Source organism: Salarias fasciatus, chromosome 23 (genome assembly GCF_902148845.1).
Source record: "Salarias fasciatus chromosome 23, fSalaFa1.1, whole genome shotgun sequence".
In the NCBI taxonomy this organism is placed as follows: domain Eukaryota; kingdom Metazoa; phylum Chordata; class Actinopteri; order Blenniiformes; family Blenniidae; genus Salarias; species Salarias fasciatus.
Genome location: NC_043766.1, coordinates 22,177,864 through 22,197,336, shown reverse-complemented (window position 1 = coordinate 22,197,336; position 19,473 = coordinate 22,177,864). Strand labels below are relative to the sequence as shown.

The following is a 19,473-nucleotide window of genomic DNA, read 5'->3' as shown; positions in this document are numbered from 1 at the left end:
GACCTGCAGTCATTTACACTTAGATTGACTTGGAGGTTGCGCCAAATGGCACAGCTGGCTTCTAGTGGTTGTCCCTGCTTTCCTCTCTTGAGCCACACACTGGTAACCATTAATAATGAAAGCGTACAGTGAAACACACTATCTGAGAGTTAGGGTGGGAGAGAGTTCAGGGTCCCATTTTTTGCGAGACGAAAGCTCCCGAAAAACTAGGTTTAAAATTAGGGTGACACTTCAGGCTATTGTTTAATACTAGACGTGACTCAATGTTGGCTTGCCAAATGTCATGGAGAATAACTATTCAGGTGTGGAGTGCAAAATAGCCTTTATTTCAGCACAATCAGGTATACAGAGCCCATGCCTAAACACGAGGCACACTCAAATGAGCAGCACAGCTTTTTGGGCTCACAGTAAATCCAGAGCAGGGAGAGTTCTGAGGACACAGTGTGCTTACATAACAAGCAAATTTAATCTCACACTGGAGTTATATTTACTGATTATGCGAGCAGAGCTACTGATTGATGACTCACCCAAAATTCAATTATCACTCTAAACAGTTTTATCTGAAAATTAGATTAGGACTTTTTTCCCCAAAAATACCATGGTAATTAAAAAGAAAGAGGGCTATTTCAGGCAGCTGGGTGGGGGGGTGGGGGGGGCTCTCTCAGTACAGTTTCATGCGTGTGGTTGAGTTTTCTCCCAGGTAGTCTGGCTTCCTCATTTATTCGCTCCAGGTTAACTGGTGACTATTAATTGGCCATTGGCGTGAATATGCAATCATGTGACCGTATGTCTCAGTACTCGTCCTGAGATGACCTAGTGACCTGTCAGCTTCGATTAGCTCCAGGAACCTAAGACCTATAACCCTGCAAAGTTGGATGAATTTGTGTAGGTGACAGATGTATGCTGGCAATTTGTCGTGGTATCTGTTTTTGAAGATGGCAAAGACTGGAGATTGCAGCCTCTGTGTGTGCATGTACATGTATGTGATACAAATACTTGAATAGTCTGCACGTATGTTGGTGCGTCTCGACACGTGGGAAAAGGAGAAATACTCACAGGCATAGTCTGGCTGCCATGGAGGGCACTGATTGCAGACTGAGCCTCGGTGTGTGTGGAGAACTTAACGAAGGCGCAACCTGGAAGAGAGAGCAGATGAACATAAACCTACATGCACATAAGCACGCATGCACACATAAATAATCTGTGTACTGTAAAGGTATTCAGATGAGTGGGTATTTAAAAGTCTATGGTATATTAATGAAGGATGTTGAATTATATTTGACACAGAAAGAATCACTGTGCAGTGAGAGGCTTTCATTGCACAGCAGGCTGCCCAACTCCAGGCATTAGGCACGCAGACAAGCAGGCAGAAGCTGCAGGCTAAAGATTGCACTGATGAAGCAGAAAAGCATGCTATTTAGCACCACATGCCTGTCTGTGCATATTAAATACTGGCTAAACTGGACCAATCTCAAAGTGAAAATACTCTCAAGAACTCGGACAGCGTTCCTTATTGTTCATACAGCTCAGATCAGTGTATGCTAAAATAAATTTAATATGTAATATATTGAAGAGGGAAAAATAAATCAAAATGAGTAAAAAGCACACCTCACCTTTAAAATAGAGACACGGGGGATTGAAACTGGCTCGGCTACAGTCTGACAGAAAGACAGTCCACTGAGCCACTACGGTCTTTTACAATTACAGCAAAATCTACCTAATAACATTTCATTTGAAATTTATTTCTATTCTATAAACCTCTTAAACTTTGCTCCTCTTATCTATCGTGCTTGACCCGGCTGCCCTGCCATTCTTCCTCTGTTAATGGGCTTATCCCTGTGGACAGTGGCCGATCAAGATGCCCATTCAGCTGTCAGACCACTGCCCCTTATTGAGATATGGACAGAAAAGAGTAGGCGCTGGCGATGACCTGTACAAGGACTTTGTTACTGTAGTGCAAATCATATAACATAGAATTTATGTTTGAACTCATTTATTCGGTAAACTATAGATTATTTGTATCTTTTGGAGGTTAAAAAGTTTTTGTACCTTGTCATGTTTTTTGATTGATTGATTGATTGATTGATTGACTTCAACTTACTCAATTTTTGTCATTTAATGTATACAGTAGTTTTTGTCATAAGGCATAGGGAATGTTGTGATCCAAAAAATGAAGCATTTGTTCATTCATACATTCATGCCATTTTGTCTATCAAGTATTTTTTTTCTAAACTTGTGATATATCTTACATCAACCACTCAGGAGTTTTTGGTAAGTCAAAGACTCAAAGAGAACTGTACAAATGAAAAAAACTGAAACACTGTAGTTAACACTTTATTTTGAAGAAAGTCTTACTCTGACACTCATGGTTTTTTGAAACTTCAGGACCAAACTATTCACTTCCAATATGCAGCCTCAAGCCTCTTTTGCTGCTGCGTTAAACTGCTGTTTGTTTGTATGACTTTCTTTGGCATCTGAGAGAGAGAGGCGCAGCCCGTTGGGCTAAGGTCAAATAACAGTCTCTTTCAGCGCTTAAAGATGATCTTGGTGTTCATATTGTATTCTAGGCCATTGTAATTTATAGTGGAAAGCATTTCCCCATCAGCTGTGTATTATGTGCCTGAATATGAGCAAAAGGTTGGGCTCAGTTCACCTCTGTCAGCAGTCCTATCATCAATAACCATCAGTGACCCAGTTCCACAGGCAGGCACACTATGCCATAACACCGCCTTCACCGTCTCTGACAGATGATCAGTGCTCGGATTTAGATTATGCGTCCCCCTATCCTTCTCCTATCCATAATTTTACCTTCCTATCATACTGGTACAAAGTAATCTTGGTTTTATCTTCTTCCAGAGCTGGATCGACCTTTAAAGAGGTACACTCACAAAGCGTAATCTGGCTTTTGAATTTTTGGGTGTTACAAGTGCTTTGCATCGTTCGATAAACCTCGCTTTATTTACATTCATAAGGGTCTCATTGTACATTGTGACTATGATACACCTAACTCCTATTATAGAATGGGACTGTACAGTTGGACTGGAGATGTTTCCAGAGTTTTCTGGTGTTTATTTCCAGTTAAAAATGCAATAACGTATTGAATGCTCTAACAGTTTCCACAGTTTCTATAAGGGTATAATGTCGTCTGATCAGCTTAGTATGGCATCTCCTTCTCTTACATTGACAAGTTTTTGTGGTGCATAATGACCAAAAAAGTTACTGCAGAAGCATGCAGAATCAATGCCATTTTTTCTTTTTACATCTTTCATCAAAGATGAAGGACCAGGTACATTTCGGCATGACAATGTAAATTGTGAACCTAAGAAGCAACTGCGATACCTCAAGATTCAGACTATCGTGTCAGGTAAACATTTTGTGCAAAGCTGAAAGTCAGCACTTTAATCACATCCTCATTGCTTTATTTTAATTCTGTGAAGGTTATGTAAAATGATCAAAATTATGTTTTGCTGCTGGATCTGACTTCATTGCAGAATCACCAAGAGGAATGGAAAGAAAACTTCCAGTGGCTGCCCCTTCTCTCTCACTGTGGGACAACCGAATTGTTTTGACATCCATCTTTTTGCTCTCCTCCTTCAAATCATTGCAGAGTCAAAACACTCTGGCTTCAAACCCCTTCAGATATAATTCCACAACAATTTCCATAAGCGCTGGCCAGGGAATAGGCTTTAGAGACATGAAAAACCAGTAGTCCCTTTGCTCTTTGCAGCATGTCAGACAGAATTGATGTCTTTGAAAGTTTGGGCCATCGATGCCTGCAAAATATCAACACAGTGCCCCGGTTACAGTAAAGGCCAGCTGTACATACACAATCTGATTTAAACTAAAACTGTGAAAAACTGCTGATAATGACTTCAACATTTTAGACTTAATTTTAAAACAAGTACACATTTAATAGAAAAAAAAAAAGAAATTAAGCACTCAAGGATTGGACCAACAAACTACACAAACCAGGTATTTCGCACACTCTGCTGGAAGGAGTATTTTTACAAAGGACCATTGGCACTGGTTGCATTATGGAACAGATGTGCAGCAGAAAATAACGTCTCGCAACACAAGCTACAAGCAAAAATATGGCGACAAGCATGAGCCCCATTGAAATAAAGGACTGCATTTCCACCGGATGTATTCTCCTTGAGGTTTGACGCACCCCGCAGCAACAAGAGAGTCACAAGTGATCAGACAGAGGGTCTATTCTACATACGCCAGGGATTGGACGAAAGATGATGGACTCATAGAGCCACGACTGAGCAGATGCCACACATGACAGGTATCCGGTCCCCAAAAAAAAAAAAAAAAAAATCCCCCTTGTACTTCGCAACACATATTTATCTGTTGGGGATGGAAAACCTTGGAGCTCTGTTCAGATCCAGTGGAAATCTAGATGTTAATTATGATAGGGGTTAATTCTTGTAGCCATATGTCTATGCGTGTAGCCCCTGCTGGGTGATGTACTCTTCCACTGCGCATCCGCTCAGAATCCGCAATGCAACCAGTGTAAAATAACCCTTAAACACAGCCACTGTTAACTCTATGCACACCGCCAACAGCCAGTTCACAGATGACAGTAAGCAGAGGGCAGTTTATCGCTTCTTTCTGCCTTATGTGTTTTGCAGACTGTAGAATGAGGGATCGATCTTGCTGTGAGCCGTGCGCAAACACAATCCAGCTCACTTTTAATGACCGGATTGGTCATACCTAAATCATCTGTAGCATGTAGCATCACTAGTGTGTGAGTCCTGAAACTCTTCAGCATAGAGCATGTAAACATGACGCATGGCCACAGTTATGTGCTGCGGAATTAAACTAATGAGGGACATCAAGCGAACTCCGCTGGTCCCAGTGTCACTGGTGCACGGACCGCGAATGGGAAATTGAAGATAAAAATCACAACTGTGGGGACTGACTGGGCATGAAACATGACAGCTGCAGCTAAACTTTGACCATTTGATGATATGCCTTGTGTGGCGCACATCTTACAGAAATGCAACACAGTGAGTGCATCATCCAAGTTTTAGAAATTTGCTGCACACTTTAAGCATAGTCCAGCAAACGTTATATAACTGGAAGCAAAGCAAGCAACCCTGGGGCAGCAGAAGGAACCATTTATTCAGGATGTGCCAAAACTGGAATTCGACAGTCGAAATGGTCAAGTGTCTAAACTGCAACCAAGCAGCAATTAAAGGTACCTTGTACTGATGAAGCCACATACTAGCCATGCTGATACCACAAGAATGGGACAAACTGCAGAAACTGGAGTCTCTTCTAGAGCCTGGCAAGTAAGCAATCTATATACAATTTAGGCTGAAATAAAATGAATTGATTAAAGAAAATCGATTTTTGTTCATCTTGTTTTAATAACCATTTTGTTCTTCCTCCATCTCTCCCTGTGGATGTATGTATGTGTGTGTGTGTGTGTGTGTGTGTGTGTGTGTGTGTGTGTGTGTGTTTACTACAGATATGTAACTGAGACTCTGGGTAAGGAATCCCACACTCCCTGTGGTACTGCTGCCGTCTGCCACCTGCATTGTGGGATGGAAACCTCTGACCTCTGATGATGGCCCCACATGTAGATACGTTTGAAACAGCATTTCAGGAAAACCTAACCTCCTGTCAAAAAAACTTTGTCAATGATGATTGGCTTTAAAATTGCAAAAGGTTTGGATCCTCGTTTTGTCAACTTGAATTGCCTCCCCAAGACTGGCAGAGAGGGGTTGTGGGAAGGAATTATTCACTTATTTTGTTACTACTGGCCCTGACTGAAACACCAACAAACACTACTGCAAAGGAGGGGCTTTGGGACAAGTCTGTGAATGTCTTTGAGTGGCTCAGCCGGAGCCCAGACTTGAACCCGATTGAACATCTCTGGAAAAATCTGAAAGTATCTGTTCAGCTACGCTTCCCATCTAACCTGACAGCGCTTGAAAGGATCAGCAGAGTAGAATGGGAAAACTACCCCAAATGCAGGTGTGCCAAGCTTAAAGCGATATACCCTAGAAGATGTTGGCAGCTGTAATTTCTGCCAAACGTACCACAACAAAAAATAACAACAATACAGAGAGTGAATACACACATGCACACACACACACACACACACACACACACACACACACACACACACAATCCATACACTTCTACACTTCTTAATATGTTCTACTCTTTGTGGTCCATTATAAAATGACCCCAAAGTTGATGAGAATAACAATAAAATTGTAAACACATTTAAAAATATATCAATTTCATAGACTCTTTATTTCTCTTTGCATTTAGTGTCAAACTATAAAACGTGTCTATCCTGAATATAAAATCTAATTTTGACACATACAGTAAGTAAGTGGTTATCATTTACATATAATTACAGTACATGTGCCAAATTGGAAGTTAGGGGGAAACATTTGTGTTCCTCATGATGATCAAAATTGATCACCCCTGTATGACACTATGCTGAAACATTGTCATCTGTCTGCTCACCAGAAAAACTATAAATTGGCCTCCAAATGTTTTATACAGAAGCATAGGTCGAAATGTTGCCACTAGTCCAACTCACATGTTATTTTGATTTGCTTTCAGACAAATGGAAGACAATTGTGGGGGGGACATAAACATTTGCAGTTTCTGTAATAGGCTGTGTTTTATCTTGCTTATCATCATTGCAAAGGACAACATTCTTTATTTGCAGGAAGTAGTACTTAAGAAAAATAAGCACTGCAACTGTGCCACAATTGATAAGGAAAATGGTTGTAAGTTCATTTTTACTTCAACAATTGAATGAAATAACCCTGGAGGGTTTCTGTGCAGCCAGCACAGCATCATGGCTTCTACCTTTGCTGTTTCCATCCGGACCTCTTAAGACTGTACACTCCTCAATGACTCCATAGGGTTCAAAGAGCCGGTAAACATCCTCCTCGGTCTGTTGTTTGTTCAGCATCCCAACAAACAACTTCCTGTCTTCTGGAACAAAGAAAGAGACAAAAGGTTACATTACAGCATTGATCTCAATTATGAAACCAATTTGAAAAAATACAATGGCGAAATATTGCCGCTGTTGGCAGATCAGCAACAACGATTTAAAAAGAAATGTCTTTTCCCACCACAACAAACAAAGACATAAGCTCACATAGCCATTGATATGGCACAGTGACTGTCTTGTTTATTTAGTGCAGCTCGTACTAAAGTCACATTGCCTCAGCTTTTTTCCGATCATTTTATATCTCCAGTGCACAGCCTGGATTCCACTGTGTAGACTGGACCAGCACAGGAAGGCTCGGTATAGTACAGGTAAGCTTAACTGTACCCATACCCAAATCCGTGTTGCATCTTCACTACAGGGAGCATGACTGGAATGCAAGTGGGGTTGTGAATGGCCACATAGCGACGCAAGTACATGGTAAACACAGAGCTCCACTCCGGACGCTGCTGTAGTCCTTCACTCTGCAGTAGTTGGTCCTCAGCAGCACTGGTCAGACCTCGAAGTGAAGCCGAGAGCCTTTATTCTCTGTGATACTGCTGGGAAAAGTTTCTAATCTTAAAAAGCACTGTCCAAACTCCTCCTCTCCTGCTATGGAGGGAAGTGTCAGTAGACCAGTGCTGTGTGGCGTGTTCAGCCAGTGTAAAAAAAAAAAAAAAAAACTTCATGAAAAAACCAGTGTGTGTAAAGTGGCAACTGCAAAGAAGAGTAATGGCAGTTGCTACCAATCAGCTGATGGCACTGTTGCCGCTCCTCGTTATGCTAACCATTCTCTTGTGCCAGGTGCCGCAATGGAGGGGTTACTAAAAATGGCAACCGATGGATACGGTTCTTTTGGTGCCATCCGCAACTTTTTTCGGGGTAAATACACAGCAACTCGAACCGTTCCGTCCCACACTGCCAAAAACTGCACAGTGGACGTAAAGCTTAAGTGTGTTTAGTCCAATATGGGAACATGAAGTGTCGCTGCTGGATGTAAGTGACTAAGGCAAGAAAGAGCAAAGAAAAGAACAAAATTAGCTGACAAATGAAGAGGTTTGTCACGTACACACCATACAAGCACACCCAAGACAATGAACGACTCTTTGGTCCTTTAAAGGCACGAAGGGCTGCAGGCAGCCCCAGCCTCCAACACTGACACAGTCTGTATTGGCTACAAGTCCTCACTCTCGTTCTCTTTCTTTGAGTCACTACCTCTTGTTCCTCTTTTCCCTCTCATTTTTGGTTTTCCTTCTCCACGCTGATTCTACATTTTTCCCCCTCATTCTTTTTCAGCTGCCTTCCTTTCACTCTCCTTCTCTTTATCTCTCTCTTACTGTACTAATTGCTGCTGATCCAGTGTTTTTTGTAGCCAGAGAAATATTTCAGGGTGCTCTTGGTGAACAATTTCGTGTTTCTCCTGTGAGCAACAGAGAATAGGAGACATGCCATGAATAACGCTGACTTTTCAATAGATAGCCTGTATGCTACTGAGTCCTTCTAAATGCTGTGGGATCTGATCTTTACCTTGACCCGACACACTGTGTTTACTGATGTACTCTGGCCTTGTATGATTAATGCTACAGTGCAGCATGTCTCTGCTGGCAGCAGAAGCACTAAAACCTTCTCTTTATACATATTGTTTCTCCAACTCTGACCTATGAAGCCACAGTGGAGAGACTGAGTGAGAGACAGGACTGCCGTGAAGAGGTTGAGAGCAGCATAATTTGCTGCCATGCGTATTGCCCAGTGTCAGGGTGACCTGTGACAACTACTGAGTGTGTCATGTTGCTGTCGTTCCCTGACCCAGACACAAGCCGATACCCACATTCCTGCAGTAGGCATGGCAGAGAGTGGATGTGGACATGGCACCCTGCGAGGGTTTCAGCACTCAGCGCCATCAATGATGCACCTTAAAAATAATCACCCCTGTCAGAGCATTGTCTGGGGAGGGGCATCCCTTGTGCTGGCTCCTTATTGCAAGTGGCAGGATCAGAGGCTATGTATCAAAATGGAAGTGATGCAATGTGACATCTGTCAGGGTGGATTGGAGAGCATTTATCTGCAAAAAAAGAAAAGCCCTGAACTGGAAAATGAAAGGCCAAGATGGTCCTTCCTTTTGCTGGAGGGAGAATATAAATTCCGAGGTTGGATCGGGTGGATGAGTCAAAGGGTGGGTGGGGGGCAGGGCTGGACAGCACACAAATGTTTCTGAATGCCGCCAGACCACATTTCACATACAGTGGTGCACACAGCTGGAGATACGTGCAGGGAGAGAGAGAGAGAGAAAAGAAAAAAAAAACATGTGACCACAGCTGAATTCCTCCAGAAACTATTTTGGCTTTAATGTCTCTCTTCAGGTAAATATACCAGAGAAGATGTTAATTAGGGCATAGCCTTCATCTTTTCCATAAAAGCTGCACTCTTTAACAATGACACTGTTAACAGCATATGTATATATATTTATATATATATAAAATACCATGTCTTCAAAGTTCAATACAGAATCTATCCCTCTGCTCACAGATGATCAGCAAGTCACATCCAGCTGAGTGGTACAATATACTGTGTAAATGTCTTCAAGTGTGAAGGGATTATTGGTCGCTATATATCCCATATGGCAAAGGTGTTACAATGGGGTCGGCAATTGAATTGTGACCTGAACTGGAGGGGGTTTCCCCCCCAAGAGCGTTAGTTCATATCATAAACATCAACGACACATCTCGAAAATTCCTTAGATTGCAACAACACATTGAGAGTAATGGGACCCCCTGCTGACTGCTTGCTGTCATCGTGTTGCTTTTCTAAAGCGTGTTGAAAAATTAAGTGCATTTCTTTGTTTCAGTCCTGCCAACACTTCGATGAGTTTATTGTTCGATGCACAGGAAAAACAGTAAACCTCAGTTAAAAGGTAAATCACACTCTAAACCAGCAACATTTTATTTTAACATGGAGTGACCGTTTCTAGTTAAAACATGAATAAATTACTGACACCTCTAATCCATGCATAATACCTGCATTCCAGCACGTTTAAAGATATTCCTCCTGCTATTCAGTGGCTTACAACACAAACATCCCATTTAAAAATATTTTTTAGTCACTTATTTAAAAAATGTTGCAGTAAAGGATTAAAAACAGACACTAAAAAAAAAAAAAAATCCTCAAATTTGAGAAAAAAACTATAACAGATTGCATTACTTCACAAAGCACTGCTTTTAGTAATGTCTATAAAAGATATCACAGAGGGCCCAATAAGGTGTGTCTTTCCAAGGGCCTGAGGAGTCTTGAGAAATGCAGCTGTATCTACATGACAATGACAATGGCCCACCGTGAGATACTCAAGAGACATGATGTCAACTGTCTTTTGCATTATGTCCGAAAAAGCCACTAATCTAAAAGACAAGCATGAGATGACAACGAGGTTATTGAGGTATGACATTATATTATTATTATTAAGGAAATGTTAGCAGGAATTCTTCTGTCTAGATAAAAGTATGTCCAAGAATGCAAATATGCTTTGAAAACAAGCTAACAATGCATGAAAACAGATCATCTAGGAGATCTGTTCCACTGTCTAGGATTGTGCACTGCTGCTCTCATCTAAAATGCTCCTTTGGGAACCCATGTCTTGTGTTCATCGCCGATAGAAACATTATCTCATTTATCTACAACACAGCAGCACAGGCAGTGTGTAAACAGACACTACCACAGTGCAAACCACCTACAGGCATTTACACAAATCTGAGTGAAGTGGGGAAAAAGAACAAATGAGGGACAAAAAGGGGGAAAAATGCATGTAGAAACTACCTTACCACTGTACACGCTAAAACAGAGGATTAGAAATGTCAGTGCTCCCGCCATGCCCACACACGCAGGACACACACGAGCGCATGCCCCACTGTTAACCATCTTGTAACTACAGTTTATTGACTTTTTCTCAGACATCACCTTAACCCATAGCACCAACTGCAACTGTTGTTAATTTACATCCACCAGCTGTAGTGCAACAGGGTCTGCAATTTTATCAGTTTTATGTTTTGTTGTTAATTGTTAGGCTGCTGCTGGCTGCAACTGCAGTTAACACTAATTGGTGGCTTAGTGATCACGGCTGCGTGGCAAACTGCGCTACACTGGAAATAATCCTGCTTCATTGGTTTGCTATTCCACAACATGGCAAAACTGAATTTCTTAAAGATGATACTAGTCAAAACTGTAAACCAGACCATAACCACTTGCAGAAAGCAACATCTAAAATCTGAACTGAAAACCTATCAATACTTGACCGTCTAAAACTGACCTTAAATAAATACTGTCATTGTTAACATCACCTGTAACTTTATTCTCCGTTTAGAGGCCTTACCAGTCTCCAACCAGGTCATAAACATCATGGCTTCCACTGTGGTTGTCAGCGAGGCAGACTTACCGCAAAACTAAGTACCTTCACTTTCTTCACATGCATTCAGTGAGTAAGCATGAACTATATCCTTCAGCCAATGACTCTCCACACAAAATTGATGAGACTCATTATGTAACCAACCCCTTACAGAGAGAATAACCATAATGACAGACTTCTATAATAAACTTAACCATTACCATATTGTAAAAAACGAAAGTAGTCAACTTGTTAAGAAAATGCATGGACTCAGAGAAAAGGTTGTCAGTGAAATTAATACATCAGAACACATACTAAAAAATAAAATTCAGATTGAAAAAGAAAATGATTTGTTCTATATTACTTCACACCTCTCCTGACTGGCGGTCGCACAAAACATGCACCTTAAAAAATTCTGTGTTATGGATGAAGAGAAAATCCTTGTTTTTTTTATTAAGATTTTACCATTTTTGCTTTCATATACATGTCCCTCTTTTTTTTTGTTTTGCTCTGTGTGTATCCATGGAAAATGGCTTTTATTGTACAAAACAAGAGCATAAAATTGAGTTGCTTTTGTTTGCTTACATCATAACAGTCTACTCATTGTGAAGATTATTCTACAGCAGAGCACCTCCATAGTGTTTAGATGAATTATCATTACATAAACAATTCAGGGGTCCAATAACCACCAGCAAGTCCACTGTGAAAACTGTGCTGCATGCTGGCATTAAGATGCATTTACATTTCACTGTATGCAGCTTCATTGTGACACACCGCTGGTGTCCTGAAATTCACCCCCTATCATGTTTAATTTACTCTGTGGTACTAAACAGATGCTTGTTTTGAATAAATGCATTGGAAATTAAACTCTAGAATAATGAATTGGCAGTGCACAGCCTGTTTCTACACAGTGAAGATTTCTGGGTTCATTTGAAGCCGTTCAATCAATATAAGCTTTTTGGCATAAGCGCGTTGCCATTGTGTGAACTCTTAAGAGTAGCTGCACTAAAGCAAATTAAATCAGCAATATTTCATATCTCAATTCTTCACGCAGTAGTCGGGCCAGAACAGCGTCAGCATGACAAACAATATCGCTGTAAATCTTTTTTTATTCATGTGCTCTAAATCTCTGCTCTGCACCTGCTTTTGTCAAATATGTTTATTTTCATTGAAATTGTGGAGGCTCCTCTTTTCATACAGCACACATAAACCTTCAGCAGCTCTGTCCACTGTACTGGAGACTGATTACGTGGTATGATTACACTGCAGACTGCTGGGGATTTTGACAGCGAACTGAGACTTATTGAATGGCAATAGGGCAGAGTGTGAGGTTGTTTTTTTTTTTTTTTTTTCCCAAGGAAACAGGAATGAAAAGAAAAAGGAGAGAATGGCTGAAAGCAGTAATGTAAAAAAGCATTTGTGAGCGAGGGAGAGAGTGAATATGTGGAAGAGTGAGGATGACGTGCCTGTACTGTAAGTTGCTGTGCATACAGTCCTGCATTCCTTGATAAGCCTGGAGGGGTGAAAGGGGTACATAACTTGAGCTGGTAAATCATTGTCTGAGATGGCGAGAATGAGGAAAAAGTGGAGGTAACTGAGAAGTTGAGCAATTGGAATGAGAGTAACGGGTGTCAAAAATACAGGGCGACCACCAAACGTGCTCTCCCGTTTTTAAATTTCCCTTCTCCGTCTGTCTCTTTGTCGATTGTTGCAGGAGCACAGGGATGCGGATGGAGGGATTGAGAGAGATACTGTGACAGAGGGAAAAGGGTGTGTGATAGAGAAAAAGTACTTGTCAGATGGATGGGGAGGTTGCTATGACAACTACTTATACAGTGGGCTGTCAGTCATGTTTCATTGGAGTTTGGAGAGGAGGAGATGAATGAAGGGAAGAGAGGAGTTGGGGAAGGGGGGTGGGGGGTTGAAAAGAGGTCATTTCTCCATCTGTCTGCTGAGCCAGAGTGTAAATTTGACTGTCAGGTTTGCTGATAAGGACAAATTATGAACAATATTAGCTGGCTGATAAAGGGAGCAATAATGAATGGATAAATATATTAAAACCAAATGAGATAACATCCAGTCAGAAACAGGGGCTCCGAGAAGCCATCCAGGTTTTCTCATTTGGAAAGGGGAAGATAAGAGCTGGTGAGAAGCTGCTGTAGAGGGGAAGAATCCACTGTATTAGAGCTGGCTACTGTAGCATACTTCCTTGTCAAAAGAAAGAAACAAAATCACTTTGTAGCAGGAATACCAAACATTGTGGCTTCCTCTCCCTCCTTCACAAGCCCATTATACTTCTTCAATGAGCAGGATGCCACACAATAACAGTGTCAGCATGTGTTCAAGCATAAAAAACACAGACAGAATGGAATGAAATTAATTAACCCTAAGAGATCACAGTGCTTAGCCAGTGGAATTTAATCCAATTTATTACATATAGGGATCTAACTAGGGTTGTGTTTGCATTAATGAGATGGTGTGTATGGGTGTGTGCATGGGAGTATGTGCATGTGCAGTGCAGCACGCTGAAGCCAGTGTGTGCCTCCTCTTGTCTATAGGCAGGTGTAGGGCATCCATCCCGTCCTGCATAAAATAAAGATCAGTGATAGGAGTGGCCAAACAACAGAGTGAGTGTAAGGTTTGGCATAGCCTTAGGGTGAGGAAGCCCTGCCAAATTAACTTCTGAATAATGAGCCTTTTATGTGCTGCATTATCACCGGAGAGAGGATGGCCACATATTTTGTCATAGTGCTGGAGCAACTTCAGACAGAATCCAGTTCGGAGGTTCCATCAACGCATCTCTAAGAAAGAAATATAGGTTGAAGGAATAGTTTGTTTACCAATTTTATAGAGTAAATTATCACTCCTGAGTGTGTGTGTATTGTATCTGCAGCTGCCTTTTGAAGTTTGCAAGCTAACCCACTGAGCTGACAGCACAAACCGTAGGGCCTATCATGCACCCGCCCTAATGAGGTAGCTTATTAGTGACTATTCCTTCACAACTTCATAGTTGTTGCTTGGAAACAACACTGCAAAGAAAACAATACAGTGGTATGCTCCAAAAAAGCCATCAAACCTGATGCTCCCTGATGTGCTAATTTCAACTCTTCCATTAAAACATATTGTATTTGGCTTGAACAAAGGATGAAAGGCACTTAGTAAGTGCACATCCCCACCAAGACCAATGTTGTACTCGAAGAAAAAAAAAAAATGCAAGTCTACACCTGCAACTTTTATATTCTGGATATGTATTGCATCCCAATTGTCCTAGGACTTAAAGTTCCAAGTTGTTTTCTTAGATGTGGATCAGAGATTTTAAGACGCAACCCCAGAGGTCAGACTCTCAGGCTTTTGACTGAGACAACCTCGTGAAGTTAGAATTAAAAGGCCAGTATCGCTTTTATGAGTGCAAATTATTGATGCAATTCTGGAATCTTTGTGGGTAAGTACTTGAATTCAATATGATATAATGTAGTTATCTCACAGAAGAGCCACACCAGCTTCATTGGACATATCCATGCTGTTTTCTGATTTACAGTGTTGTTGTTCAACTGGAATCCTACTAGGTAGGACTTTTCAGACAACTGAAAAGCAGTGATGATGGCACCATTTGGAAGTTGTTGAAAAAGACATGCATTTGAATACTAAAGCATTGTTTTACCCGGTAAAACTTATCTTTAAAACCAACTAGTGAATTTGAGACACAGCATGCCAAACCCTGCATATCAATGGCATAAATACAGTTAGATGCTGTTAATATTTTCCACCTCACATGAACCACCAATGAGAAATGTTTCTCTAACTCCAGCTCTATCTGTTGTGACACAGACTTGATTTCATAGTTTCATCATTTTGGTGTCAAGGCTGCTCATTGGCAGCTCAGATGCAACACATAAAAGCCATCAGTAAAAATGCCATACAGCAGTGTTAGCAAGGCCTTGATACTGTAGAAACAGTCCATCCTTCACTAAACACTCCTCTGGGATAGATTCCACCTCGCTGAATTCACATGCAGGAAAGTACACACGAACAAAAAGACACAATTTTCCTAGTACATACATACATACATATATACATACATACTACAGACGTGAAGCAATAAGCACGGTATCTATACATTCCAATAAACACACCTCTTGACAAACAGGGCAAGCGATAAAACAGCTTGCAGATATGTGCAACTATAGAAATAGGCACACTTACTGAAACACATAGTGTGTGTACAGCGTGGTACATAAACAAATATACAGTATTAAGAGGGAAAACATGTTCTGTAAACAAACATCAGTGAGTGGGAGGTTGCGGTTAGTAACTCTTGCATCACAAGCCCTATAGCATGTTAATCAGGCCAAAGAGCTTAAGATCAAACTGTGATGTGTTACCACACAGCTCCTGCATTTCTACATGTCCTCCACGTACGCCAGTCGAGTCGATTCCATCTCAGAGGGGATTTGGAGAACGGTGATCATGAATTTATTCTGTGCCGCTGGCAGAAACAATGATGGATATTATATGACACCTCACCTACACATCTGTGTGTGTTCGCCCACATGTATGTACATGCGTGCTAGTATGCGTATGAAACGCTCACACAAAATACACATGCGGCACAAAGACCCCCCCTGTATGTCTTTCAATGCTCTCCACGGAGCAACACACAGTTTTTGCATCAGTGCGATCTAATGGCTGCTCTGTTCTCTGCTGCTGGCTGAGTGATTTCAGCTGTTGGAAGCGTTAACATACAATTACAAGCCACTAACTTAGATCCCCCTTTTTTCTGAATGCCCCATGTAAAACCTCTGAGGTGCCTATCTGTAACACTGTATGTGTGTTCTTCGTACAGTGACTCTCAGCTCACCGTCCAGCTGACAGCTTACACTCCCACCTTAGAACCGAAAGGTCTGAAGGAGAAGAACCGAGAGAGAAATTGCTTAAAAACGTTTTTATCTCCACCATATACGTCGGAGCAAATTTATACTCAATATGATAACAAATGTGAAATATTACTCACAGCTTTGTGTCGACTTCAGTGCATTACGGCTCTGCTCATAAATCCCAAAACTGCTGCGCAACGCGCATACGTACCTTCTGTATATAAACATTTACAATATGGCAGTGCTATTTATATTGTCTCCGTTCATAATGCCATCTGAAGGGCATTTTGGCATCTGTTATGCTATGGATTTTCTCTCCTACATTTTCCTCTATCCCATTTATTGCCATTTTTCTTTCCCATCCAGATTGCGTTTCTATACAGTAGAATGGGCCTTTTACCTTTGGCAGTATTTAACACAGCGCTAGCCTGTTTCTTAATTTGTTTCTCATCGCTCCACTGACACTGATTCATGAGGGTAACATTGGACACACCCCCTCGGCCAGCCCCTTCAACCAACCCCCACCTCCCATTCCCTGCACACAGTTTCTCTCTCTTTTCTTCATATTCCTCATCGTTGCTCTCAGCTTTCCTCATAACCTCTCACAGACATACTTCCCCCTATTCCTTGGTTTTCTTTCTCCGTGTACTTAAGTTTCTCTCCTCTTTCTCATACACTACCTTTGATTACCTTGGAAGTTACCTTCATGGTAACTCATTAGCCATCATGGACGATGTGAAGTAATTATCTTTTTCTCATATGGAGGGGGGGGGGAGAGATACAGCGAGTGAAAGAAAAAAAAAACTTCACGATACACTGAGTCAAACTGAACAGAGAACCTTGAGATTTCCTGCCTCGAGATATACTATATCAATATCCTCTCACCTCTAGACAGTTGCAATACAATAATAAAATATAAACCCAAGCACAAATGAAAACCTCTGTCTCAAAGAAGGCACTGAAGTGCTTTACTGTCAGATGGCTGAAGATGGAAAAAACTGAAAATAATAAATACAGTCTCCAGTCAGTCTAAAATTATCATAGCAGAAAAGTTGATGCAATCTTATATAAAATACAATTAATTGGGGGAGAGAAAATAAAGACGAAAGTAGTGAAAAGAAAAAGGTTAAACAAGCACAAGAGAAAGAGAAACGAAAGGGATGAGGCTTAGGAGAAACAGTGCAAGGGGCCAGCTGAAAAAGAGTGAGGATGTACCAGAATGTGGGCTATCTCTCTGAAGCTTTGTCTGCAAGAGCAACTGAGCTGGCAGATGACTCTGCTGCACATGGACAAAAGAGGCTTACAGGCCACCCTGCATGTCAGCTTTAGCCCCAGCCAGAAGCGTGAGAGCTGTAGGGGAATATAGGGTGCACTTGAGCACTCACCTGACAAGACCTACAGAGACCTCACAAGAAGTGGATTAAAACCTGCTTCATACTTAGGTGACATCAACCAGCGACTTCAGTTTTCAGAAAACTCCAGTGAAGTGCAAAACAGAAAAAAGGAAAAACCTGCGGTGTTCACAGATATGAGCTGGGGTAGTGATGCATGAAGTAAAGTTGCAAATACATATAATTTGGTATATATGCCTTAAAGCATGTCACTGGTGTGCTTTCATTTTTTTCGTACCATCACTAGGAGCTGATGCTAAACTTAGAGCTTTTTTATTCTTTTCTGTCGCGTGCTTTTTGTATGCATGGCCTCTGTAGTGCTGATGTGACTGGAGGGGGATAGCCTAACCCTGTCAGTCACTCTGACAGCTAGGCAGCCTTATCTGCTCTCTACTGGTGATGGTGCACTTTAATTAGGCTAGAAGGTCAATCAGCACCTTTCAGAGGATGTGATTGTACTGAAAGCATTTCATAATCCGGGACAGCCATAGTGTTTTTTCTGGGAGCCTAAGGCAAGCGTGTCTATGAAGCTGTCTCTCTATTCTCAACTTTTTATCCCTGCTTGTCTGAATAATCACATCACCTTAAATCACATATTTCTGCAAAGCCCTGCACTCCCGTACTAATGAACTGCTGCACACGTTCTCAAAACATTGCTGGAATACTGCATATGTGAAGAAACAAAAAGAAAAATGTAGAAGCAAGAAACAGTGCATATGCTTTTCATCAGGTTCCTGACATAAAATCTGATTTGACCTGCTTGCTGTTGGAAAAATTGATGCTATTATTATCTTTTATTATCAACATGACAGGCAAATGTTACAGGTCTGCCAGCAGCACCTATATCACCAAGGAAAAGATGTGTTGCTATCATTATTATAGCTAATGTCACTGGATGAAACAGTGTCACATGCTCAGGGAACAGGTTGTTCTTTTGTAGCACATTTGTGAAAAAAGAGAGTGCATGTTCTGACAATTTACAGGGATATTTGCTTTCCTGGAACATGTTGATATTCACCATCATATTCAGATAAATTCATTTCAGTTTTGTTGCGTAAACTGCTGTGAGGAGCTCTGCCACCAACACTCACTTTGTCTTTCCCTCCCTGTGCATCGTAAGCGAGAATCAAGACACTGTTGTCTGATTTCTGAAGGCTCGCTGACATTGCTAAAATTAGCATATGGCACAAAACTCGGTATATTCAAATAGAAATATTACCCTGAAAACAGGGTTGCAAGCTTATCTGTGTATTCATGGCAACAAAGACCCCCAGCAGCATTCTCACACACATCCTCATTTTTAGAAGAACGTCCAGCCCTGTGTCTCGTCCCCTTCCCACTCAGCCCCGATCTTCCTGACAGCTCATTTATTTTCATTTTGCTTGATATCTAATGAAACAAACATCTATATATTGAGCAAACCATCAAGGGAGGGGGGAGACAGTTGCATTTATTACTTTATGCATCCAATGTATTGAATTCTTTTTTTTTCTTTGTCATAGAAAATGCTCTGGCACACATGCAAATGTACTGCGAGGCCTGGACTCTTTTGTCAATAAAACCTTTAATCTGGAAGGTCATATTTAAAACCACAAATTTTCTTAAGAAAAGTCTAATCAACATATATACTTAAGACAATGATAGATATGGGCCAGTGTGGACATTCTAACCTGTCAAACCACAACATAACAGCATTGGACTTAAAAAAGACAGATTTTCCTCTCAGCAGCTTAGACTAAACTATCAGGCAGATGGCCTTTTCCTCCAGCTCTCTATCTCTTCTTAGCTCTCTCTGACAAACCTTACAGTAAGCATTTTAATTCCGGCTGACCTTTAGTGATCTTACCCAGGCAGTTTTGCCCGTTGCTTAGG

General features: G+C 41.2%; 1 protein-coding gene across 8 annotated transcripts in view; it reads right to left on the bottom strand.

Moving 5' to 3' along the window:
• The window catches only part of celf5a (cugbp, Elav-like family member 5a), a 194,631-nt gene that overhangs the window by 30,274 nt on the left and 144,884 nt on the right, over positions 1 to 19,473 (bottom strand). For 5 of the 8 annotated variants that reach the window (XM_030082628.1, XM_030082624.1, XM_030082629.1 and 2 more), the window contains exons 4-5: positions 6,841 to 6,969; positions 1,057 to 1,136 (exon numbers count right to left, since the gene is read on the bottom strand). In XM_030082628.1, coding sequence (XP_029938488.1) covers positions 1,057 to 1,136; positions 6,841 to 6,969 — 209 coding nt within the window. The remainder of the gene's footprint in view (positions 1 to 1,056; positions 1,137 to 6,840; positions 6,970 to 19,473) is intronic. The other 3 variants (XM_030082625.1, XM_030082630.1, XM_030082632.1) reach the window with 1 other exon arrangement.